At 51.8% G+C, this 26,287-nt stretch overlaps 1 protein-coding gene across 1 annotated transcript in view; it reads right to left on the bottom strand.

The window, feature by feature from the left end:
• Cdh13 (cadherin 13) overlaps nucleotides 1-26,287 on the bottom strand; it is an 862,179-nt gene that overhangs the window by 54,283 nt on the left and 781,609 nt on the right. The window contains exon 10 of the mRNA XM_076839513.2: nucleotides 25,110-25,363. Coding sequence (XP_076695628.1) covers nucleotides 25,110-25,363 — 254 coding nt within the window. The remainder of the gene's footprint in view (nucleotides 1-25,109; nucleotides 25,364-26,287) is intronic.

Here is a 26,287-nt window from a genome sequence, read left to right as displayed (position 1 = left end):
TGGAGTCTGGCTGCTGTTCCTCGGGAGAGGACTTGGGAGGCATTTGAGAGGAGCCTGTGCTGCAGAAGAAGAGGCTCCCGGTGGAGAGGAGGCTCCCGTGTTCTGCGAGGATGAGTGGGCTCTCCGGGGCGCTGGGTGGGGCTGCATGGGCAATGAGTGCTGCGCTGGCCTGTGGCACCATCTGGCCCGTCCTTCCCACCTCACTGCTGGCTGCAAGAGCCTCAGGAAGGGGCCTGAGCAAGCTGGGTGGGAGGACGGCAGCTTTGTCAGTGGCTGCTGACGTCACGCTCCCTCCCTGCTCCGTGCCCACCCAGGAGGTCGGGTCCAAGAGAAGGCGCCATCATTGTTCCTCAAGATGCTACTTTTCCAGCTCCATGTTCCGCCCGCAGGTCTGTCACGAAAGACGCGCCCCGTGCAGTTCACTTTAGCTCCGTTCCATCTCCCGCTCTCTTCTCCCTCCCTCTCTCTCTCTTTCCATTTGTCCACTGGTGACCATTTATCGAGGAGCCGCCAGATCAATAGCACAGCCCTGAGCGCCGGGGAATGTGCAGAATGCAAAGCTTGTCTCTGCCCCTTTGGAAACCAGCCAGTCAGGGCAGAGGACGGAACAGGGAGCCGCAATTAGTTTTGAAATCATAATAATATTTGTTTTAGGGTGTATTGTAAAGACACAGTGAGCACACCACAGATTCTATCGCCAGGGCCAGTCTACATAAAATAAAAGGCAACCAGTTCAGAGACCACGTAGGCGGACGGCGGTACCAAGAGGGCCGGCGTGGGTGGGAGGTGAAGGTCTGGTGTGGAGGTGTTAGACACGGCAAGACGGCAAAGACCAAAGGAAGGAAAAAGGTACCAGGACCTCAGAGGGGTGCAAAAGCCTGGGGGGGGGGAAACTCAAGGAGAAAGCGGCCATTTCTTGTGCACCAAGAGCTCTCTGTGTGACATGCTGCAGACCAAATGGGCCTAGAAAGACCTGGTGGACTGTGGGAGGGGAAGTGGAAAGGGATCCTTCCCACAGAGCCTTAGTCAAGGAGGCAGTCAAGCTGTGGGTTGCAAACACGCGTGGCATACTGGGGACAGGCACAGCGGGGGATGTCTGTTAAGTCCCCTCAATGAGCCCTTCTTATTGCTCAAAATGACCAGAGTGGACACTCTGCTGTCTATGCTTCCCCCTTCTTCTGGGCAGGGCCCTCATGTTTCTATGGCTGCAAAGGAAATCACCACCTTGGGGGGCTGACTGTCATGGAGCCTCTGACTCCCACGGTCAAGTGAGGAAGTGAGTTCAAGGCTCCAGACCAAGCCTTTGACTTCCTGGAGCCCAGGCTGGGACAGCTGAGCAGGGAGAAGGCGGAGCTGGAACGCACATCTAGGGCCTGAAGCAACCAAAGAGAAGTCTCCACGGGAATAGTGAGGGTGGCCCCATGACTGGCCAGGAGCAGGTGGAACTCAGAGGGGACAGGTGGAGAAGAACAGTGGTCTGACATGTGAGGAGGATGCGCAGTCAGAGGGACGGAAGAGCTGGACCTTGGAGGGAGACTGCAGAGTTTGAGATCTTGGGGCTGGTGGAGGTTCGAGTGACAGCAAGATTTACCACTCAGCCGGGACAGTCCATTTGTTCCCAGTTCCCGTGATGGTTTCAGACGGCAGATCAGTTTCCACCCCCCAAACACCATGCTTTCCAGTCTCATTACATTGTCTCATCTTGTGTCCATGATGGTACTTTGTCCCTGTTCCTGAGCAGGTTAGCAGGTTTGGGGAACATGAGTGCCAACCCCAAAGCCAGGGGAAGACGCTCTGGTCTTGCTCTGAGACCTGTGCAGTGGCCCCAGGCTTGACCTTAGTTGTATCCATTTAGCATCTGCTGGGCTTGGAGCAAGGACAGCTGCTTCAGTGGAAACAGGAATGGCACTGCTGACCTCACAGGGGAGGGCGAAGATGCACCGAGCAATTGCAAGGCAGCCCCCAGCCCAGGGTGTGGAGTCCTGGGGCTGTGGATGAGTGCTTGTTTCGGGGGCCCGTGATCAAGACGTCTCCTGGACAGGCTGCTCTCTCTCCTGAGGATGAACGGCCCCCGGTGACAGCGCGAGCGCAGACAGTGACTCCTGATCTCTGGCAGAAAGCCCCAGGGTTAGCATTCCGCAGGCTCAGTGTGGGCTGTGGGCAGCCGCAAACACAGGGCACACTGCCCCCTCTGCACGGGGCAGGGGGTGCTCACTGGGGACACCACTCTTTCCTTCTCTTTGTGCCACACCCAATACAGCTGAGATGCCACCAGCTTGGGGCCACTATGCCTAGGGAGGTTATGGCGGGTCCCTTTCCAAGAAGACCCAGCTGGCTTCCAGCTTCTGTGACCACAGAAGGAGGTGGCCTGGGGCGTCTGTCCACAGGACAGAACCCAGGGCAAGCCCTGCCCTAGACCATGCATAAAACAGGCCTGAGCCCCATTGTCATGGGGAGCCAGCATTGGCCACCCGTAGTCCTTGAGGGCACAAGCTCCAGTGTGGAAGAAACAGAATATGTTTGCTGAGATGCTGGAACAGACCCATGTCCTGGGAACTACCGTGAGAGAGACTGGCAAGCTGCCCCTTCTCAGCTGTGTGACCTTTGAGCACTTGTGCAGCCAACCAGTCTCAGCAGCAAGCTCTGTGAGTGGGGCAGTAAGAACTGCTCAAGAGCTGTTTGGAGGAAGAAATGGTAAATGCACAGAAAATGCCTGGCACTTAGTAGTAGCTCAATGAAAGTTAATTCTATTTCTCTGAGGCTCTCTAACGGATAACATTGATTTTCTCTCCCCTTTAAAAAAAAAAAAAAAAAAAAAAAAAGAATCCTAACTCCTAAGACACTTGGTATCTAGCTTATTTTCCAGGGGGATTCCAGAGGCAGGCACAGTAAGCGCAGTATGAAGTTTCATATGAAAGCACAAAAGGCAGCAAAATTCAAAACCCGGTAAAGCACAGCTTGGATCCATTCATCAGTCTACAATATACTCCCCTAACTGCGATTTTGCTTTTTGTAGTTTCAGTTGCTATGGTCAACTGAGATAAAGCACAAATAAATAAATAAAAGATAAAAAGATATGGAAAATTCCAGAAATAAACACTTCATAAGTTTTAATTCACTTCTGAGTGGTGTGGTGAACCTGCTGCCCTCCAGCCCTGTCCTGCAGGGAGCCAGGAGTCGTCCTGTGTCGTGGGCATTCATGCTGAATGCTCAATCTGCTGACGAGTCACTCAGTAACGGAGGGTTGTCAGACCCCCTGTCATGGTATTGCTAATGCCTCCAAGGCACAAGAGTGGGTGTGCTGGCAGTTTTATTATGATATGATTATAATCATTCTATTTTATTACTATTTATTATTAATATCTTACTGTGCCTGCTTTGTAAGTTTAACCTTACTGGAGACACGTATACATAGGAAAAAGCAGTGTATATGGGTTTGGGACTATCCACAGTACTACCCGCGAGGAGCTTCGGGATAGGAGACTACCACACTTCAGAAATCCCTGAACCCCATCCCCAGGTCCCTGTGGAAGAATCAGGAGGGCATATATTTTAGAAACCTAGTCAAAACACAAAAAGATGTAGTACCTAAAGGTGTGAACTTCATTTTGTTAGAAAATTTTTCTAAGGGAAATGATTCATTCTCAGATAATTCCAGAAAGATCTGGAAGTTTCCAAATTAATGTTGACCTCCCAGAAAGTCCAACTCTGGGGAGCACGGGCACCCGCGAGTGTTAGAGGAGAGCTTTGATGTGCATAGCAAACAGTGCCATCTCACTCTTGCTGAAACTCTTTTCCTGAAATTGGACCCTTATTACTAAGTTAATAGAAAAAAAAAATTCCAATTGAACTTTGGAAGGTTTTCTACTATTATGGTAACATTACAGAGTTCAATTTGGTGAAAAATGAGCACTGAAGGCTTTCAACAATTTTCTAACAGAGCTTAAATTCGATTCTAAGAATAGTTCCCATATAATTGGCCAGGGAGGAGGCTCTTGATTCCGGGAGCTGCTCAGCTGGGGGCTTGTCACTCTTGCTGGCATAGAGCTGTGGCCGCAGGGCTGCTGAGGGCTGCATCTCAGATCGGGGTGCTGGAGAGGCCCAAGCCTTGAGGTGGGCATATCTGGTTGCACCCACACCTCTCCCCACACCCCGACCTTCCTTCCCAGGACAGTTACTCATAATCAGCTGGGTGCATGGGTTGGAAAATCTTCTGGCACAAAAACTAAAACAAGCCAGCGTGTTTTTGCACCTTTCAGGGTAAATTATTATTATTGTCCTGCTCATTACCTCCGTTGTCTTACCAGCCTAACCACCTGGGATTTAAAATCCCAGCTCAGAGGAAGCTCTGGAAACCCTCTTCCACTCTTTAACATGCCTGGAGCAGTTTTATCCGCCAAAATGAATGGGAAGGCCCAGCCTCAGGTGAGGAGGTGAAATGCTTTTCGGATCCCCCAGGGGCCTTTGTGAACTGCAACCAAAGCTTGGTGTGGGTAGGCTGTGAAGTCTGGGTGAAGGGTCCTTGTCATTTTTTGTAGATGCCAAGAAACATCTTTATAGAACTCACAAAGGAACAAGCTTTTTCATTTCTCCTTGTAAAAAATGTGCTGTGTGCAGGGTTGTCTGGTGGATGGAGTTTGGGATGATCTGTTTTGGGCAGCTGGATGGATGTTAGGGCAGCTGAAAGGAAGGTGACCCAGGCAGTAGTCACCGGTCTGTGCCCACTAGGGACCCAGGCTGGCATCTGGACTAGCATCCGGGTCCTGCAAATTGTAGAAAAGATTGTGGGGCTTCTAACTGGTCTGCAGAGAGAAAGGATGGGTTTCCTACAATTTCCTTGTTCCTTCTTAAAAAAATTTCTTTTTCTATTTAAAAGAGTATCATGTGTTCAGCATTGGAAGGTCTATAATTAATAAGAGTGAAAAAAAAAATTATAGATCATCATTAATTCCAGGAGCCCGAGAGCCACTCCTAACCTGGGTATTTTATTCAAGGTCCTCTCTTACATACTTGAAATTGTAGTGTACCAGCTTGGATGTCCTACTTTTTCCACTTCAGTTATTATGGGAATAGTTCCTCCACCTTAAAAATTCCTATAAAATACAATTTCATCACCACATATTATTCCAGTATAGGACTGTTTGTCATATATTACTGTTGGTAATATATTTATGCAGCCTCCTATTGCTGGACATTACGTATGTTTTCTAAATTTCTGCTATCATAAACAAGGCTTCGGTGTACGGCTCTGCACATAAATCTCTCTTTCCTGAGGACATAAGTTTTTGACACCATTTCTGATTATTTCTTTGAGATAAATTCTGAGGAGTGGAATTACTGGTTTGGAAGAGTAGACTGTTTCAAAAGCTGATACATAATGCAACATGTCTTTCTGAAAGTTTGTAGCCATTTGCATTCCTTGCCTGCTTTTCCAAGTCCTTTTTGACACAATGTATTTTCTTGTCTCAAGCATGTGGCTCTGTTCAAAGCAAGGGCGACCCAGGAAGACAGCTCTTCCTAGGCTTGCCATTGGAACACAGGACACGGGGCTTCCTGGCACAGAACCGGTTCAGAAATGACTTCTGCTCCAAGAGCTTCGGCTCTGCCCCCTGGCCCCCGGCTCATCCCTCCCCTTGCTGGGCATCGTATGCTAACTTGGCCTTGAGGCATCCCCTGCAGTACCCAGAGCAGCGCACGGGAGTGCCATGTGACTATCAGCCCACAGAGGGGGCCAGGTTTCTTGCAGTGGCTCTGTCCCTTTGCTCCTCCCATCTTCTGCTCCCGGGAAGCCCCTCTGCACAGTGTCACCTGGTCAGCTCTAGGATTCATTCTTAAGACTAGACTTGACCAAAGGGAAGGCAGAGGGATCCAGCACTGGGTGAGAGCCCCAAAGGATATGGTCACTGCCCTCAAGCATCTCCTGTCCTGGAGGTGAGATGAGAAGCACTTGGACGAACAGAGACCATTTCAATTTCCTTCCACACGGTGGGGTGGGGGGTGGGGGACTGCATCTCTCAGCTTCCCTTGGAGCTAGGCTGGGCCAAGGGAAAGTGGGTGGAAGTGGTAATGTCACTTTTGGACCTGGCCACAAAACCCCACAGGACTCTCCAACGGGCCCTGCCCCACCAAAGGATCATGGATCTCTGAGTGAGGCTGTGGAGCAGAGCTGTCTCCACTTCCACCACCTGCAGCTGGACTGTGGTGTGAGCCAGCCTCCTCCTTGCTACCATTGAGATCTGGGGGCTGACATGGCCCCTGGCACTGCCCCTGCTGACCAGCCCACTTGCCAGCAACCGCATCATCTCCTTATGGGGCTGGCAGTGGGTGGCGAGGAAAGACTTGCAGGGCAAGCTCTGTCTGGGGTGATTCTTGAGGTATTACTGAGTAGCTAATGTGAATGGGAGTTGTGTTACACTCCAGAGCTCCTGCTGAGAGCTTTGCTAGATTAGCCCATTTAATCCACTCCACCACTCTAGATAAGATCTCCTTTTACATCTGCAGAGAATGAGGGAAGGGGAGGTTAGGTGACTTGCCAGAGTCCCCCACCCCTCTGTGGCAGAGCTGATATCAAACTCTGCTGTCAGCATCTGAGCAGACTCAAGGCAGCTGGAGGTCATTTGGAGTGAGAGACAGACAAGCAAGGCACAGAGGAGTTCATATGCAAAACACCCAACTGTCCTGCAGGGGCCTGGGCAGTGGGCGGGAGCTGACCATGGTGCTGAAGCAGGGCCGCGTTGAGCTAGTGCATCCTGGGTGGCTCCGGAGTGTTCTGTGAGCCACCCCAGCACGGAAGCAGAGGAGAGTCTGATGAGTTTGCAGAATTACCAGATGCTGGTGAATCCACAAGGTTCCTAGCCCCTCTAGTTTTAGTTCAAATACCTGAACCCTCCATCTCCCATAGGGCCAGAAGCCTGTTCTCGCAGCTGCAGGGGCAGAACAACTGGGCCCAGGACTGGCCCACAGGCTGCATTCCACGGACACTCGCAGACTGGAGCAGCTGATATAGGAAACAGCATATATGCCAGACTCAGGAGCAGAACACCCAGCACTGGGCTTTGTGTACCCCGATTGCCCCATTCAGACACCCTGCATTTTCTGTTCCTTGATGTCCTGACACGGGGTCCCTCATCTTTTCAGGGACTGAGGTTTTCTACTCTGGCTCGGTACCTGCAGCCATCATGGAATTAAGTAACGACACAGTGAGTTATGACCCAGCCCTGGCGTCAGCTGGGAATGGACCCTGCGGCAGAGACACCTCGCTGTCGGAGCACTCGCACAACTGTCTCAGTAGCGACGTGAAAAATGTCCCCTGAAATCCCAGCTCCGTGCTATACATCCTTAGAGCCCTGACTCCACGTGTCCTGGGGAATGATGTTGTTTTGTTGAGAAAGGGAAGAGGGTGTAATTAGATTCCTCTTAAATGTTACTTTCATTCTTGTTAATCAAAAATTAGTAGTTCTTAAAAAAAAAAATAAAAATAAACACAACTCAGCTCCCCGGGAAGCTGATAGCAGTTCCGTGGCCTGTTTAATTACACGAAATGAAACAAAGCATATTCCTCTACTTCTCGCCTGTGAAGTTAACAAAATGAAATATAACAGTGGTCATACCTGGTGTTGGGATTAAAGGTAACTTTTAATTTGCTTCTTTATTTTGCTCCATGTTTGTTGATTTTTATACAGTGAATGCCTAATTGCTCATTAAAAAAGCCTTCAAAAGACCCCAAAACAAACCTATAGAGGTGCTCTAAAACTTGTAAACAAAAGAAACCTGTGGTACTTTCTCTGACTGCACCCTCATTCCACTCCACAGACATGGCCACTGCGGTTGGCAGAGGTTGGTCCTTCCAGAGGGGTCCCCAGGCATCTTCTGGTCTCCTTGCGCCCCACCAGGTGGCACCAGCCGTTCATCTACTTCTCTGATCTCCCTGGAGGAAGGCCCTGTTGGCCTGATTCCCACTGTGTCCTAACAACCGTGCTCGACATACAGTGGGCGCTTATTAAATAGCCACGTGGTCCACCCAAGGTTCTACACAGTCTTCTAAATAAAATGGGCCCCTTTGGACTTCTGACACTTCTCCTGTGGGTAAGAGAGAGCCAGGCCCTCTGGGGATGGAGCAGGGTAGAACCGAGGGGCTCTGGAGAAGGACTTTAAGTTGCTTCTGGGGAGACAAACGCACAGCCAAGCCCCAGAAGTGTTGTGCCAGGGGAAAGAAGCTACACGAAACAGCTCGCAGTTTACATCAAACTCTGGAAACCGCACCTGGCCGACAGCAGCAGGGGCAGCTCAGAGGCTGCCCGCAGACGGGTGCAGACAGACAGGGGCAGGAGGGAGGGCTGAGAAGGAGCACTTGTGCTATCTTGTCGGGGCCGTAGCCCCGCGGTATGTGTGTTATGCCAGATCTTCTCGCATCGCACAAGTAAATACACACAGTGCCTGTTGCCCATCCAACCTCCTCTAGGCTGTTGCCAAGGAGAAGGAGCAGAGGAGGGGGACCCGGGAGAGGAGGGGATCACAATGCCCGCTGAGGCTGAGGAGTCAGGAGTGCTGTGTCTTGTGAACACCAGGGGGACGGGCTGGGAGAAGTGTCTACACTGAGGGCTGTGGAGCTCAGACGGAAGCCATTCCCTGTGCCTCCAATGTCCCCAGCCACACAGACCACAGCACCAGATTCTGATGGCAGAGGTTGGTGCATGGCCCGTGTGCGCAGTGTGTGCACACTCACGTGGGGACTGGGCAGCAGGGTGTGTGGGGCTGGCGTGGGCAGGAGAGACCTGAAACAGACCAAGTTGCAGAAGGGAAGCGCAGAGTCTGAGGGGACTCTTGAAACGCCGGGTCTCTTTCTCCAACCCTCGGGGATTTGGTGACTCTTGGAGAAGCCCTGGACTGCCTCAGGGCGTGGAGCCAGGCCTTTCTACAGGTTTGTCTAGGTCTCCAGGGAGGCAGAGCCAAACTGACACCTGGACACTGTCTGCTTATGCAGGGGCTGTTGGCTGAGTGAAATAGGAATATTATTTTGATTTGATGTTGAACAGACTGCTGCAATTCTGAGTATTGACAACAGGAGGCAGGTGATGGATGGATGGGCTGTCACCGGGGCTGAGGCCACCTTTTGTCTGATTGGCATGCTTCATAATGCCTGTGGATTGAGCCGGTGCCTTATTAGTTCTGCATCTGCAAACATTGCCTGAGGACCTGGCATGGTGCACACGGCACCAGATGTTCACTTGAGAAGAGCGAGGGAACCCAAATCATCTCCCAAGAGCCCCCAGAGCAGAGGACAGGCAGGGAAGACACCAGAAGAGAGGAAGGACTGTACCATGTGGGTCAGCAATTTACGGCCCATGGATGAAATCCAGCCCTCTGCCTGCTGTGTAAATAAAGTTTTATTGAAACAGTCATGTCTTTTCGTCGATGGGGCAGCTTTTGAGTTACGATGACAGAGCTGAGGGTGGTCCACAAAGCCTGCGTGCCTTATCACCTGGCCCTGGATGGAAAGTGTCTGCCTCCCTCCCCTGTTGTAATGAAAGTCGATGCAGAATAAGAGGCTGAGACTGAATTAAGGAGGTTAGTGGCACTGCTTGTTCTCAAACCCGGCTCCTGGCTAGGTCCGCGGGGCAGCGGGGGCCAAGCCTTCCTCGTACAGTCTGTGTGGTTCAGAGAGAGGCAGAATGGCCTCCACAGACAGCCCCTCTCCACCCAGGAGGGCGATCCCGGGTGCTTCCCGCCTTCCATCTGCTCTCCCAGGCAGCAGGGCCGGGAGAGCCCACAGGGAGCACTGACCACTGAGCACCAGCACCTCCGCGGCAGCCTCGGGGGGTCAGCAAAGCTGCTGTGCTGACCCGGGGTGTGGAGAGAGGACAGAGGGAGAAGGGTCCGCTCTCCTTCTCTCAAGCCCAGGGAGAAGCTCAAACCAGGGGAGAGCATTAAGGAATAATTAAACGGGGACACTAGATCAGCTTTCATGTGCGCTGTTCATCGGGGTCAGACTTTGACAGGGATCCCTTCTTATCCTTGGCAAAGAGAGATCAGTAGCTCCCAAGGGGGTCTGCGAGTCAGATGCCTGGGTCACCACACTGTGAAAACCATTCATTGGCCATTCATTCACTCATTCATTCAATCAGAATGTGTCAAGGGCCCACTATGGGCCACAGGCCCTGCTTGAGCTCAATGGGTCTCTGCCCTCCAGGAGATCACAGCCCAGTGAGGAAGTCAGGCAGCGAACACAGGGCAAGCACCAGAGAGTCTCATTATCCACCTTGGCTGAGCCCTGTGATGTCACCAAAAACACCCAATCAGCCAATCTGAACCATCACTCCTGGGGAAATACAGGGCCCATGGCTGTCAGCCTCTGGTCACAACATTTTTGTCGACGGCTAGAACAGGACCTTGTTTTACATGGTTTCAGCCTGGAGACACCTACGCAGCACATAGCGCTGAATTCTCAACACAGCACACAAGGCCTACAGCCCCGGTGACCCACGTCTGAACAAAGCTCACGTCACACACTGCTGTCCTTGAGGCACAACATAGCTTTTCTGTGCTTAGGGACACGAGGTGGCACTTGAGCATGGGGAATTTTCGTGAGTGTCATCATAAGCAAAAAGCACAGAAATAATACGTGCCACATTCTCATGTTCCCATCCTACAGTTTCCCTGGTCCCATCACCACATGCAAAAGAAGTTCGAGACAGAGTGCGAATCAGTGGGAGCAGAGATGGAACAGACCCTGGGCACCGGCCCTCAGCCTGGCCAGGAGGCAGACCTCACCTTAATGGCATCACGAAGAGATGTGTGGGGAGCTTGAGAACTTGGCCCTTGAAGGGCGCAGACTCTAAAAACGTTTTTTTAAATGGTAGCACCTCTTGAGACATAAGAGAAAAGAAACGTTTCTCGGTTACAAAGTTCTTTGGCACAATTGCATCTGGCTTGAATTCCACCTCCTTCCCTCACCAATGGTCCAACCCTCAGCTCTTGGTACCTCTGCTCCTTCTGGATGCATGGGGATGCCACGCCCACCTCACAGGGGCCGTGGCACTGACCAGCTGGTGTGACATTGGATTTCTAGACACACAGCTGTTTCTGTTCACCATTTCCCCTTTCCTTCAAGGGTCCTATTTGCTCCCCTATCATTTTAAACTTTACTGTTTTAAAGTAGTTTTATTTTTTTAAGTCAGAGATTTCTTTTTTCACTCCAAGCCCAGCTACGAGTTACTAAGGGTGAAGGACTCACAGTTGACCCAGCTGCAATAGTTTGGATCCATAAGGTCCCTTAAAGGCCTGTGTGCTGAAGGCCTGATCCCCAGCCTGTGTTGCCATCAGGAGCTGGAGCCTCCTGGGAGGTCTTTGGGTCCCTCGGGTGCCTTTCTAGGGAGCTTTGGGTCCTTGGATCCTCCTCTCTCTCTTCTGCTCCTTGGTTGCCGTCAGCCAAACAGGTTGCTCCGCCAGGGCTTTGCCACAGTGTGTGACAAAGCAGCAGGGCCCATCAGTCCCGGCTGAAACCTCCGAAACTGTGAGCCAACAACCCATTTCTCCTTATAAGCTGATTTCCCCCAGGTGACTGATGGAGTAACAGAAGCTGAGTGCCCATCACAGACAGGACCACCCCATGGAGCCATGGGATTGCAGGTTCAGGCCTGGCACAGAGCGCCTTCTCCGCAGCCTGCACCGTGGCCGAGCTCTTCTACACCCTTGCTCTGGGGGGGTCACAGTCACAGAGCATTGCTGACTGCACCCTTTAATTTTACAGAAGAAGAAACAGGCTCAAAGTGGGAAAGTAGCCTGTGCAGGCAGTGCCGCGCGGAGCCACATTGGAGCTGGATGGAAAGGAAAGGGCAGCAACATCCATTGATTTACTTAGACATTTGCCCTTTTGTTTATCATAGATTCTGGCAGTAACTTTGAGTAAAAAAGATACTGCATTATAAGATAGTCTCCCTTAGAAAAGATAGCCTCTTCAACAAATGGTGCTGGGAAAACTGGGAATCCATATGCCACAAAATGAAATTAAGCCCCTATCTCACACCCTGCACAAAACTCAACTCAAAGTGGATCAAGAACCTAGGAATTAGATCGGAGACCCTGAACCCCATAGAAGAAAAAGTAGACCTAGATCTCCATCATGTCGGATTAGGCCCTGACTTCCTTAATAAGACTCCTATAGCACAAGAAATAAAATCAAGAATCAATCAATGGGATGGATTCAAACTAAAAAGCTTCTTCTCAGCAAAAGAAACAATCAGTGAGGTGAATAGAGAGCCTACAGAATGGGAGCAAATTTTTACCACACACACATCAGATAGAGCACTAATCTCTAGGGTATATAAAGAACTTAAAAACCTTAACACCAAAACAAAACAAAACAACCCCCCCCCCAAAAAAAAGCCCAATCAATAAATGGGCCAAGGAACGGAACAAACACTTCTCAGAAGAGGATATACAATCAATCAACAAATATATGAAAAAGTGTTCACATCTCTACCAATTACAGAAATGCAAATCAAAACTACTCTAAGATTTCATCTAATTCCAATCAGAATGGCAGCTATTAAGAAGACAAACAATAATAAGTGTTGGTGAGGTTGTGGGGAAAAGGCACACTCATACATTGCTGGTGGGACTGCAAATTGGTGCAGCCAATCTAGAAAGCAGTATGGAGATTCATTGGAAAACTTGGAATGGAACCACCATTTGACCCAGCTATCCCAGTCCTCGGTTTATACCCAAAGGACTTAAAAACAGCACACTACAGGGACACAGCCACATCAATGTTTATAGCAGCTCAATTTACAATAGCTAAACTGTGGAACAAACCCAGATGCCCTTCAGTAGATGAATGGATAGGGAAAATGTGGTATATATACACCATGGAATATTACTCGACATTAAAAGGGAACAAAATCATGGCATTGGCATGTAAATGGATGGAGTTGGAGAATATTTATGCCAATCCCCCAAAACGAAATGCTGGAAGTTTTCTCTGATATGAGGATGCTGACTCATAATGGGGATGGGGTGGGGAGCACGGGAGGAATGGAGAAACTTTAGATAGAGCAAAGGGGAGGGAGGGGAAGGGAGGGGGATGGGGGTAGGAGAGATGGTGCAATGAGGTGGACATCATTACCCCAAGTACATGTGAAGACACGAATGGTGCGAATCTACTTTGTGTACAACCAGAGACTTGAAAAAGTGTGCTCTAGATGTGCAATACAAATTGAATTGCATCCTGCTGTCATATATAATAAATCAGAATAAAATAATTTTTTAAAAAAGATAGTCTCCCTTGACCGAGTGCTTTGTTGCTCCCTCGAAGTCTGTGCCTGACGTGCGTGTCTGGCTGGCCTCACCCTCGTCCCACCCACCCTGCAGGGAGGTCTCAGGACAGAGCTCCTCCCTCTGTCTGGAAGGCTGTCCAGAGCCCCCTTCCCCCTCCCCCAGCAGCCACCTCTTGCTTTGCAGCACTCTGGGCCCTCTGTGCCCTGTGGGGGTTCACCTGGCCTCTGCTCCAGGCCACCCATCTCTGCAGTGTGACAGACTTGCTTTTTGGTGTAGGAACTGAATATACAAATATTTTTTCCTCTTGTCACATGCATCCATCGAGAAGGCAGGACTGACTACGGGGGACAGTGGTGACCTGCAAGTCTGCCACAGGGTTGTCACAGTTGTTGTGAGGACTCAGATTTGTGGAAGGGTTTGGAGTGGACACTGGTTATTCCCGGCTGTCACTGCCTTTGTCATTCTCAGAGCCTCTTTAGGAGAAGCGCCTATCTTGTGCAGTGTTGGTGGCAGGAGGTAGGAACTCTAGTCCTTGCTCAGGTGCAGCCGGAATGGACGTGTGACTGTGACTGAGCTCTGGCAAGGCAAGTCAGACCCTCTGTTAGTCACGTGGGGCTCAGGTGCAGGACGTGTTCCTCGCGTGGCACATGTACCATGTCCCTTCTGTGGTGGTCCCTATTGCCTCCCCTCCTGAGTTCTACTTGGTGGCCATCCATTTCTCCAGCTTATTCTCTGGCCCCTTGTCCATTCAGTGAAGCTCCATATCAATCTAGTAAATTTATTTTCTAGTGCTGGGGAGAAAACCCAGGGCCTTGCGCAAGCCAGGTAACGGCTACACCACTAGTCATATGCCCAGTAAGCTCTTCTTTTACACCTAATATCACTGATGCTTTCTGTTGCTTGCAACCATGAATCCTGACAGACACTTAACTAGAAATGATCACAGGTTCTAAATCACGAAGCTCTCTTTTGCTCACAGGTAACAGTCTCTTTTGATTGATCACATTACCTACATTCAGCCAGATCCTAAACCTGTTTGGGTGACAGTATCTACAACTCCTGGTGATATTTGCATAGCCGGACATGGTTTGCTGAGCACCTTAAAATATTGTTCAATTCAATCCAGATGCCCAAACCAGGGACAGTTTCAGTAGTAGAAAATATGACTATGTTATGTTTTTGCTTCAGAAGAATTGCAAAATCAAGCCACTGCACGCCAAAGGGCCATGCTGCAGACAGACCTCAGCCATCAGCCGTCCCAGGGTCCCCTGCAACAGAGCTTGTCATTCATTCATGGGCTCTGTCACCTCTGAGTGCTTGCTTTCTGGTAGGCAAACAGCAGGTGAACAAATCTAACGTTTAGACACTTCTCTCTGCTCCTTTAAATTTTCCCTGGATGGGGGTGGACTGCCACCACGAGGTTTTAGCGGAGCCACATCTGGGCCTGGCTTGTGGCCCACCATCGTGTTCTCTAGGAACAAAGGTGGAAAGCCATCTCCACACTTGGCAGGGTCACTAACTTCCACTGACACCCACACTAGTTTTTCCACGGGCCGGTTCTATTTTAAGTCAACAAAACATGACGGACATGGATTTTAGGAAGTGCTCATTCTTGTGCATTCACATCTAGAGAATGGCTGTGTGTTGGTCTCTTGCTAAGAACCCCCATGGCTAATTCAGGCTGCCTGAAGCACTTCCCTGAGTTGACTTCTTGTTTCTCCTCCTTGGTGCCTCAGTGACCTAGCTAGTACTCTTCCCCATTTAACAGATGAGGAAACTGAGAACAGGAGGATCGAATCGTACTCAAGGCTACACACCTGGAAGATGGCACTAGATTGGCAGGCGTAGCCCTGGGCTATGGTTCTTCTCTTTGCAGGGCTGTTCCAGGCCAGGGGGCCTGCCCTTCCCAGCACAGCCCTCTGGGTGTGGCCCCCAGAGTCAAACCGAATCTCAAGAAGTGACAAGTCAAGCTCTGCTGCGTCCACAGGGAAATCAAGTGCTTCATGTCCAGCTCTCTATTCTCTAAAAAGCTGGGTAACAGGAAGGCAGAGAAGGTCAAGCCCTGCTCTCTTGAAGGTGACCCCAGAAACAGAAGGCACAGGAAGTGGGCCTGAAGATCAGCGGAAGGCCAGGGTGTGCCCACCAACCACAGGTGGTGGAGTCCAACAGGAATGTCCCCCACAGGAGGCGGGAGAGCCTCTGTGCTGGGAAGAGCCAGCCCGGAGCCTGCTTCCCAGAAGTCTGTCTCAACGTCCTTCTTGGGCTCCTTCCTCTCACTGGGCATCTGGGCAGCAGATGTCTGCTGTGCTTATCGGGGGGAAAGGCTGTCTTAGACTTAAGGACCCCGACTCAAATAAAAAAACGTGAAACTTATCAGGAAAAACAGGATCCGGATAGCATAAAGGTACCAGGCGCTGTGCCCTCCGACACCGAGAGCCGGCCACTCTGGCTGTGGTGTGGCCGGGAGGCCGAGGAGCAGAGGGCAGGAGGTCTGTCTCTGAATCTGGCTTCCTGCATGTGGATCGCTCTGACCCTGGGCCATTTTCTGACTCTCCAAGCTTTGCTGCCCTCACCCGTAAGGCATCCTCACAGGTTGCTGTGGACTTTGAGGAGATGGCGGCGTGGTGCGCAGCACAGTGTGTGGGCAGTGGGTACCAGCTGCTGTATGGTGGCCTTGGCCCATCAGTGTGGCTCAAGGGTGGTGGCTGCCTTTGACCCAGAAGGAATGGCCCCCCATGCTGTTGCCGGAGAGAGGAATGGGACCAGGACTCCCAGGTCTACCCACTCCAGTGAGGTGCCCACTGTCCAGGGACTGCACAGACGGTGGCTCTGCTGCCTTGGCAGCTGCCTGTCCAGCAAATAGCACATGCTGTGTGTCACTGCAGCCCAGAGGTCCTTGGGAAGCAGTCCTTGTACAGACCAGGGCCACTCCTCTGGATGGGAGCAGGCAGGGCCCAGCTGGGGGCTCTTGTCCTTTCTACCCTCACTGCCCTCTCTGGCCATCTCAAAATCTCAGGGGGTCCACCTGAATGCTGTGACACCCAGATTTTATCTCCAGCCTCTATCCCCTTGGTATCTGAGCCCACCCTCCATCTCAAGGTCAGTGTGAGCAGAGCCAGTTCTGGAGACTCCCCTCCCACACGCTCGCCCCTGCCCAGCCAGCCACCTGTCTCAGACACCCCGGCTCCGTCCTTCCAGATGTTCAAGAAGAAGCCACCCTTGGGGTTAGCCTCTCTCTGTCATGCCTGCGCGCGTGCGCGCACGCGCGCGCACACACACACACACACACACACACACAGGAGTGGTCAGCAAGCTACATGGCACTGCCTGCGGTTTGCTGCCTGTACGGCTGTCACCAAGCTCAAGCCTGCCCCCTCTGGCCTGCCTCAGTGCAGCAGCTCCCCTGCCCTGGGTCTCACTGCAGCACACCCTACCCCCACCCCTGGACCTCACTGCAGACCCCTCGGGCCTCACTGCCTCATCCTCCACCCCTCCTGCCCTTTTCGACCACCATCTCATTCGGAGTGAAGCGCTGATCCACGCCTGGGCCTCGCCTCCCCGTCCCCACAGCGCTCAGTCAGGGGCCTGGCCTCCCCCCAGCTCCAGCACGGTGCCCCAGGACCCGCCCCCCCACTCCCTCCAGTTCTCTACTGAAGTGTCACATCACCAGGGAGGCCTGCCCTGGCCCTCTACCTAGGGTCACACACCCCACCTCCTCTCCTCTCTACCCTTCTTGCTTTCTGCCATTTCCTTTGGTTATCAGTCCTCCTGCCTGGTTCTGCTCCCCCTGGAATCTGATCACCATGATGACAGATGTTCTTGGCTGCTCTCTCTGCTGCCACATCCCCGGGGCCTGGCAAAGCATCCACTGTTACATACTTTTGAATGAATGAACGAAGAGATGGATTCCCTTATCAGAGCCCAAACCCAGAGGCCCCATGTCACATAGGCAGCCTTCACCCCAGGATCTGAGACTGTCCAAAGCCAGCTACACAAGGTCTGAGCTTACGGTGAGATCCCTGCCACACCATTAGGACACAGCGCGAGAACCCTAAGTTAGACGCAGGTGGGACCATTGTTCATTCTCATCACCTGAAGTCACAGCTTCGAGAGTCATTTGGAAAGCAAGCTTGGAGTGGGTGATGTCTTGAGCCAGCTCTATGACCCATGGCCTACAGGGTCATTGCCTGAAGTGGGGCCAGTGCTGTGACCAGCTCCTCGTGGGACCCCCCCAGCAGGGGAGCTCACTGGTGTTGGTGATTGACAGATGAACTCAGGTAACAGAAGCCCCTGCCCTCTCCTGCTGACCTCTGCTCAGTCCTGAACGGCTTCTCATGCCACCCGGGTAGCAATCCTCATCTGTTTCAAATGCCTTTATTGCAATTTCTTTAGGAAAGCCAAGAGGGGGCTGGGACTGTGGCTCAGTGATAAAGCGCTTGCCCTGCACGTGGGAGGCATGGGTTCGAGCCTCAGCACCACGTAAAAATAAATAAATAAAAACAAAGACATTGTGTCCATCTACAACTTAAAAAAAAAAGTCAAGTGGACTGAACAGCTTAGAAAATCCTGGATAGGAAACAATGTTACCATTTGTCATTATTTTCTACGTTGGTTCTGAGAATGAATCTCTCAGGCTGATGAGAAGGACCATCATAATTATACTCAAATGAAGCCAACCCACAAGCAAGTCCTCAGCCATGAAAATCTGCCCCTCGGCAAGTTCGTAACAATGTATGTAGACAGATGTTAAAAGGCTGGTTGATTTCCAAAATAACCCTTCAACTGTTTATTCAAATGGTCCGCTGTTTCGTATTAACCAAATTGAGCACTTTCCATGGAAGTTATTATTGGAGACCTTTGTCTCCAGACCCTTATAAAAGGCAGGATTCTAATTTTACCCCGCGAAGATGTGAAGCCTTTGAAAATTCAGTGGCTTAATTTATTAGACTCCGGTTCCCATCAGCACTTTTCTAACGGAAAATCTGACCACCGGGTGTGAGGGCCGGCGGCACCACCGCATTTACATAAATAATTAAGAATTCCACACGGAGGAGCAGGCAATAAAATGTATTGCCACCATAAACTTCCAGCGGAAGAACATCACTTTAATTAAAAATTACAAGGGCGCCACTGTAAACAATCCGTATACATTTCCAGCTCTGCCTTTGTTGACTCCAGTAAGAAATATCTAAACTCCTTAAAAAACAACAACACAATGACCTCACCCCAAATCCTCTTATTGAGGTCAGTCGCCACATTTAATTGAGACGAAGGGTTAATAATACATTGTGGTGGGCGGAGGCGCTTCTCTTAATTCCCCCAGATAGAAATGCTGTTATCTGGCCTTTAGCTTCTGATGAGAATTAAAGGTGGGAGTCACCCCAAGTCAGACTCTTAAATCTGGTTTTGAGGCCTGGTTTGGGGGTTGGGACCTCCTCCCTCCTAGTGAAAGGCAAGACCCTGCACATCTGTACCCTAATGTTCCCCCAAATGTCAAGGATGACAAGTTTCTCATTTCCAAGGGAACTGGTTTTTGCCTTCTATTTCTAAAAGCCTTTGAAGGTACAGAATAAAATGTCCTGCAGCCGGCCAGTGACCATTTCCACTCAATTTCCCGTCATTTTTTTTTTTTTTTTTTTTTGGTGATTTTCTTTGAAAGGACTCCAATATTAGATTAAACAAGGCGTTGAAGAAGGGGTACTTGATGAGTCCTGGATGACCAGCGGGAGTCGAAATTGGGCATTTTGACAGACCTTTTGGGCTGAATTTTTGTTATTCAGTGTCGCATTCTTTGCCAGTGTGAATGCGGGCGTGGATCTACCTGCTGCTAAAAGCTCCAAGTCCAGAGGGGGGGCGGGGGGTGTTGGAGGGCTTGAAAGGACAGCCCCTGAGGAGCTCAGGATGAAGCAGGGTGGAGCTTTCTAAGGGACGAGTAGCTAATTTGGATCTGATTGAGATATTCTGTGTTCAAGAATAGGCTCAATTTGGATCCAGGCTTTGGAAGAAGAGCCGGCTGATGGAAATGACTCTTTAATGTGACTTTCATGGACCTGGGAAGTGCAGCGAGAGGCCTGTCTGTCTGCTGAGGCCTCCCTCCTGGGTGGTTCCCCACCAGATGGAGGGAAGGCCCTGTGTGAAGTGTTCATGGTGGCTAGGCATTAGGGAGTATTCAAGGATTAAAAAATCAATCATCCTCTACATTTGTTTATACACAAAATGCTTGCCCGCAGACACTCTAACCCCGCTGCCATTAATCTGTCCTAAGCAGATTATACCGTATCTATAATATCTATATCAGCCTTCGCCGCTTGCTGGGCCTGGCACTGGGCTCGGGCTGTTTAACATCTTTGAGTCCTAAGAATGTTCTCGCTCTGCAACGGCCTCAGCCCAAATCACTTCAAACACGTAGCAGAGCCCGTACTCCAAAGCATCTCAGTCAGCTTTGTGCTGCTGCCCACGGGTCCTGACAAGAACAACTTAAAGGAAGAAAAGTTCATTTTGGCCCACGGTTTCAGAGGTTCAGTCCAGGGTCCGCCAACTCCACGGGTGTGGGTTCAAGGTGGGGCAGAACATCGTGGAGGAAGGGCCTGGCACCGGGAAGTGGCACAAGACACGGCAACCAAGAAGAGAGGAAGAGAGAGAGCTCTGCTCACCAGGGACAAAATATGAACCCCAAGGCCCACCCCGGGGACCTACCTGCTCCAGCCACAACCTACCTGCTTACAGTTAACCCATGAGTGGATTGTCCACGGATCAGGTCACTCCTGTCGTAATCAAATCCTTTCCCTTCTGAAAATTCTTGCATTGCCAAGTGTGGTGGTGTATACCTACAACACAGTGACTCAGGAGGCTGAGGCAGGAGGATTGCAAGTTTGGGGCCAGCCTCAGCAATTTAGCAAGGTCCTAGGCAACCTAGTGAGACCCTGTCTCAAAATAAGAAACAAAAAGGACTGGGGATGTGGCTCAGTGATTAAGCACCCCTGGGTTCAGCTCCCAGTATATATAAAAAAATTCTTGCATTGTCTCACTCGTGTGCTTTTGGGGGATACCTCATATCTAAACCATATTTTTTTCTACAACAATTTTGAAATGATTTAAAAATTTTTGCTTTTGAAATTACTTGGCTCTAAAGAATATTTTATTAATAATCACAATTTCTCTGGTACCCATGCAGACATTCTTGCAAGGTGAGGTATACACACAGTTTGCAAATAAAGATAGTTTGGCAAATAGTAAATCCAACCAGCTGGCGCTGTTAGGATATAAGGAATTTGGTTATTTGTTAACTTTTTCTGCCTCCTGCTCTTCATCCCTCCCTCCCCTGTTCCTTGGACTGTCTTCACTTTCAGTGACAGTGCTTGGTCTTGTGGCTGTAAGCCCCCTGGGGTCTTGGACATAGACCATTTCTTCCACCAGTGATTTTGTGGCATCCAACCAAGGGTCAGGCCCCCAGTGGGGTCTCGGTAAGTGTCAGTCAATGCTTTTTTCCCTAACAAAACGATCTATTATTTTAGTTGTGCTAAAATACAATATATTAAATTCTATGGCTTGGATAAGGGTCCTCCAAGGTCATGTGCGGAAGGCGTGGTCCCAGACCAAGCAGTTACAGGAAGGCAGGGAGTGTTAGGAGCTGGGACCTGGTGGACAGCAGGTTGTCACCGGGGGCATCCCTTGAAGGGCTATGGGGATGCTGGCTCCTCCTATTTCTCTCTCTCTGCTTCTGGGCTGCCAAGAGGTGACAGTTTGCTCTGCCATGCACGCCCCATGATGTGCAGCCTCCCACGGGCCCAAAGCAATAGGGCCAACCGACTGTGGACAGGAATGTCTGAATCAGTAAGCCAAATGGAACCTTTCCCTTTTTTAAGGTTGATTATCTTAGGTGTTTTGTTATAGTAACAGAAAGCTTAGTCACACATTATTTATTCATTAAACAAATTGACCCTCCAGTTTTTAATTTAACTGAAAGTTTCACTCCACATGGCAGCAAGTACTAGTAGCCTCCCAATACCCACTCTGCTTTAGTAACAACCTATTTTAGAAGCCACATATTGTAGTCAAGTGACCATATTTCCCCATAACTCCTGTAGCTAGGTGTGGTCCTGCGACCAATTGTGGCCAACAAAAATGGAAATGGAAATGTGGACAGCTTTGAGAAAGTCTCCTTAAAAGACAGGAAGGGCCCCCTCCCTCTTCTTTCTCCCACCCTGCTTTCTGGAATGCAGATGTGGAGGTGGGAGCATCAGCAAACACAGCTGACCATGAAGCAGGGGGCGCCAGCCTAGAAGTGGACCAAGAAGGACCCTGGGCTTCCGTTGGCACCGTGGGGCTGCCGTGCCAGGCCTGGGTGCCACTCCACACTGGACTTATGTTATGTGAGTAAAAAGCAGACTCTATCTTCTCTTTGCTTCTGTCGTTTTGGATTTTCCTGTTTTACTCAGCCAAAGCTTATTTCCCACATATGCAGCGTTTGACACACCCAGGCAGGGCTTCCTGGATGAATGGCCCTCTCTAAAGCAGTGCCGAGCAGTATGTGGTTTTACTTGGTAGGAACAATATTTCTCCTCACACACATCTTACATATTCAGCGTGCAGGCAGAGGTCTTCCCGGCGCGGGATTGTTTACCAAGCCCTGCTCACGATGAGTTCTGAAGACGTTTTGGAATAGGAATTGCTACTTGGCTGCCTCCACAGAATCCCTGATGACTGGGAGAATGAAAGGAGTCCTCTGAGGCTGTTCAGAAGGTTTTAGCTGCTGGAGTCCCCAGTGTGACCAAACCAACAGTGGGGGAAGGGCCAGCAACTCAGGGGCTTCTCAAGTTCCCTCCCCGCCCCATTTAGCCACGGCACCCTGGTCTGATGTGGAGCAGACACGGTCCCTTCTGTCTTGGCATAGCTCCTGCCACGCTGCCCTCTCTAACTCGCACAGGTCCACTCCTCATCTGAGATACTGAAGTGTCCTTGGGGGTGCCCCCTCCTGCCTTGCGTCCCTGGAAGACCGTCCCAGCCCGAGAGGTGGAGCATGTCTAACCACCACCCAACATTGTGCACGGCAGCACAGGGCGTGGCTGCTAACTCTGTTTTAGACCCATCGATATTTATGTGGCCTTGGAGCAGAGAAGGCCTTCTAACCATGACATCTAAGGGAAAATGTAGATTTGGCTGCCTACATGTCAAAATCCATAGGACTCTGGACACTCAAAAGGCAATAACAGTATCAGTGCTTTTGCCCAGTAGACGATTTTCAGGGGCTTATCTTCTGGAAATCAGTGAAGCATTAAACAGTGTAGCTACAGGCATGTCTACTGTCTTTAAAACTGTTGCAAACAATTGGAAACAATGTAAATATTCAACAAGGGAGTGGGTAAAGAGATGAGCAGCTGAGAGTAGCAGGATGGTCAGGTGCTCAGGATGGAAAACAAGGGCTACTTCTTGACATGGGCGGCTGTTGGCCCACCCAGGGAAGCCAGAGAGGCTGGAGGAAGCCCACCGAGGACAGAGTTCATAAGAGCAGGGCAGCCTGAGACGGCAAGCCCCGTGGGTGAAAGGGGATTTCCTCGGGTGGATGCCGCAGGTATTTTATTATCAACTGCCTTTTGAAAAGTTTCCTCTAGGATCCATCTTAGGAAGGATAAGGGGATGCCAGGCGTCGTCAGGGGAATCCACCTGCTGCCCAATCTGTTGGGTCTGCTTCACTGGGCGGAGGGCACAGGTGGCGGGCTTTAGGACAGGTCTCAGTGGCCCAGGCCTTTCTTCAAGAATGTGTGCTCTGCTGCCAGGACGCCCCCTGGCTGGGGTCACGGCTCCTTGCAGGTCAAGGCACCTTCTGGGCTATCATGCTCCCTGGTGAGACAGAGAGTGCGTGGGCAGTGGGCAGCACGGGGGTGGTGGCCTGGGTTCTGTGCTTTGTCACACAAGATGGGCCCCGGGCCATGAACGGGGGTTTGCTGGAAGTTCCTGTCTTTGGGAGGTGGGAGAAGGTTTCCCACTTTGTCAGCAGACAGAGTCCCCCAGGGAGGAGACCAAGGGACCAACAGGGACAAGCAGGGCCCCAGCTGGGCTCCAAGGACACTGGCCAGTGGAGAATATCCCGTGGCTTGTTTGAGTCGGGGGAGCCTGGGGGGGGGCGACGGGGCTGAGCCCCAGAGAATCTTGGAGCAGAGAGAGAGAGAGAGAGAGAGAGAGAGAGAGAGAGAGAGGGAGGGGATGGCTGTGGTGGGAGGGAGACAGAGCAAAAGAGAAAGGGAGGGAGGAAGGGAGGGAACGGCCAGAGATGCGAGGACATCACTGTAAGATGCTGACCCCTGCTTGGTACAAGAGGAAGAGGAGGAAAGGAGGGGAAGGGAGGGAGAGAGCCAGAGACACAGAGGGATGGACGGGGAAGGGGGGAGACCCAGGAGAGGCAGGGGAGGAAGCAGGGCAGAGGGAGGAGAGCAGGAAGGGAGCAGGGGAGCCATGGACAGAGCAAAGGACACCCAGGAGAGGGCCGTGCACAGTGGCCCGCGGCCCGGAGACGGGGACCCACGGTGACGCTCCTGATCTCAGCTTGGCCTCACCAACCCCATTTCCACTCATTTCCCGCCAGTCTCCTGCTCGCCTCCTATTGTAGAAACACAAACCACCGCTAACCCCCTGGAGGCGCCCTACGTTCACCCATCCTTGTCACCGCCAGGCTGCAGTGAGGCTGCAGGCTTGCGTCTAAGTGCTTCAGGAAACCTTTCTCTTTGATGTTTAAATTGCACGTTTCCTTTGCCAGAGACCAGGCCGTGGGGAGGGGAGAGGAGGAAAAACGTCTGTTTCAGATTCATGTTATTATAGGATTTGGCCTTTGGTATTACTCCGCACCATTATCCAGTTCAGCTGGCATTCGGGCAGTTTCCTTGTAAAAACAAATCCTCTTCAGGGCTGGGACACTCATCCTCGTCCTTCCCTGCAGCTTGCTCCGCGGTAGGAAAGCGGCCAACTGGGCGACTGTGTCACGGGTATTCACATCAGGGAAACCAGGCGTAGGTTTATCATGGGTGTGTCTGTGTCTGATCATTTGTGCTTACAGAAGGCCAAGATCAGATCTGGGAGGGAAAGGCAGTAACTTTGGCAGGGGCAAGCGCACCTTTGGACCCGCACAATGCTGATTTGTGAGAAGATGTCCCAGCGAGGGTGTCTTGTATTCGCTGACATTGAAAACACCGTGGTAACGACCACTTAATTAAATCTCATTACAAAACACCTGCTGTCTAAGCACCCGGCAGAGCCTAAGAAATGAAGATGGGCATTTCTGCCACCTTGCCCCGCCTCCAACCCCCAGGGCCCACCCCAAGGCTGTGCTGCGTTTGGAGGTAGCAGGCGACCTCTCTGCGCCTTCCTCTGATAGCAGACAGGGGCCGTGGGCGTGGCAGATGGCCCCGTTCTGCCCCATCCCTTGGCCACTGTGCCGGGCAGCCCTGGGCAAGTCGTGAGCCTGTCTGGATTCACCAGGCCCTGTTGGTAAACGCAGCAGCTGGGGCCGTTCTCGCAAAGTGGGGTGAGGGCAAGGCAGGCCCGGCCTCTGCAGTGCCACCTGCGTGGCCCCTTTCTCTCCCTCGGGGAGTGGCCCTGGTGCCAGCAGAACTGAGTGGTCCTGTGGGGACACAGCCCCGAGGCCATCTCCTCCTGTGCTGGAGTCAGGGGCGGGGACTCTGCTCGCACAGAGCCGGTCCCCTGGTTCCACCAGCCACTGTCCCTGCTTGGCCAGATCACGCACAGGCTTCATTTAGTGGCACTTTGCTCCTGGCTACCAACTCCTGTGGCTGGGAGGAGGAGCCCAGCGGCCCCGTCTGCAGGCCCGAGCGCACACCCACCTGATGGTCTGATGCTGCAGGGAGTCGGGGTCGGTGGCGTTGGCCGTGAGCAGCACGCTGCCCACGGAGATGTTCTCCCGCTTGGTCACCATCATGGGATCCGGGGAGAAGACTGGACCCTCGTTGACATCCCGGACGGTGATGTGGACGGTGGCCGTGGAGCTGGGGCCATAGGAGACGTCGGGCACCAGCGGGTCCTCGTTGTCCACTTTGATCAGCAGGGTGTGGAAGGCGGAGATCTCATAGTCCAGGGGCTGGAGGGCAGACGGGAGGGTCAGGACCTGCACGTGCCGCGAGGGTGGACAGCTCCCCACAGAGCCCCCCCACATCCTGTGAGCGCAGGGAGGGACCTGGGCTGTGGGGCCTTGGTCTTATGCAATTTGGGTGTCTTCTTTAAGAGAGTGAAACACGTAAATACCAAAGGAGGTCTGGCAGGGCCGCCGTGCTCAGGTGGAGAGATAATCGGCCACACCTGTCTCGAGCCCGAGGCCCCGGCCTCCCTCCTGCCTCCGCAGGCAGCTCACGGGCAACGCAGGCATCGGGAGCTTCCTGCCTGTAACCTCTAACTCCTGACACTTGCGGGGCTCGGGAATGAGAGCAAGGACCCCGTCTCCATCACACACCAGACCAGACCAACAGGCCAACCAGGGCTGCCTTCATGCGCCTCTCCCCCTTGCCGTGGAGGCTAAGGCGTGGCCTCTCCGTCACCTGCAGGTGACAGTCTCTGCTCGGGAGCCCCGGAGGGAAAAGAACTGGAGAATCTGGGCACGTGGGCCTGGACGCTGGGCCCTTTGGCCTCGGAGGGTGTGGGCAACGTGTGGGGCACTTTCAGCTGTCACCAAGATGCCGCGGCTCTATGACCGCTTAGTGGGAAAGGGGACAGAGAGGCCAGTCACACAGCGAGGCCAGCAGAGCCCTACACAGTGATGACTGTCCTGCCCCACTGCCGACGGCTGCCGCTCCCCGTGATTTTGCAAAGGTCCTTGGTAGCACACGCCTCCCTGGCGACGGGGTGGGCTGCGTCAGAGGCACACAGAAACCCATCACAAGCAATGGCACCGCGACAGCCCTGGGGACCAAACGTCACAGGAGTCCCATGATGCAGTGAGAGTGACATTTTCCAGAATGGGCCTCCTGTGACCGAGTGTGCACGGGGACACATTTAGGTGAGACCAGGA

The sequence above is a fragment of the Callospermophilus lateralis genome, chromosome 18 (genome assembly GCF_048772815.1).
Source record: "Callospermophilus lateralis isolate mCalLat2 chromosome 18, mCalLat2.hap1, whole genome shotgun sequence".
In the NCBI taxonomy this organism is placed as follows: domain Eukaryota; kingdom Metazoa; phylum Chordata; class Mammalia; order Rodentia; family Sciuridae; genus Callospermophilus; species Callospermophilus lateralis.
The sequence above is the reverse complement of the archived record's forward strand: the minus strand, read 5'-3'. Positions and strand labels throughout refer to the sequence as shown.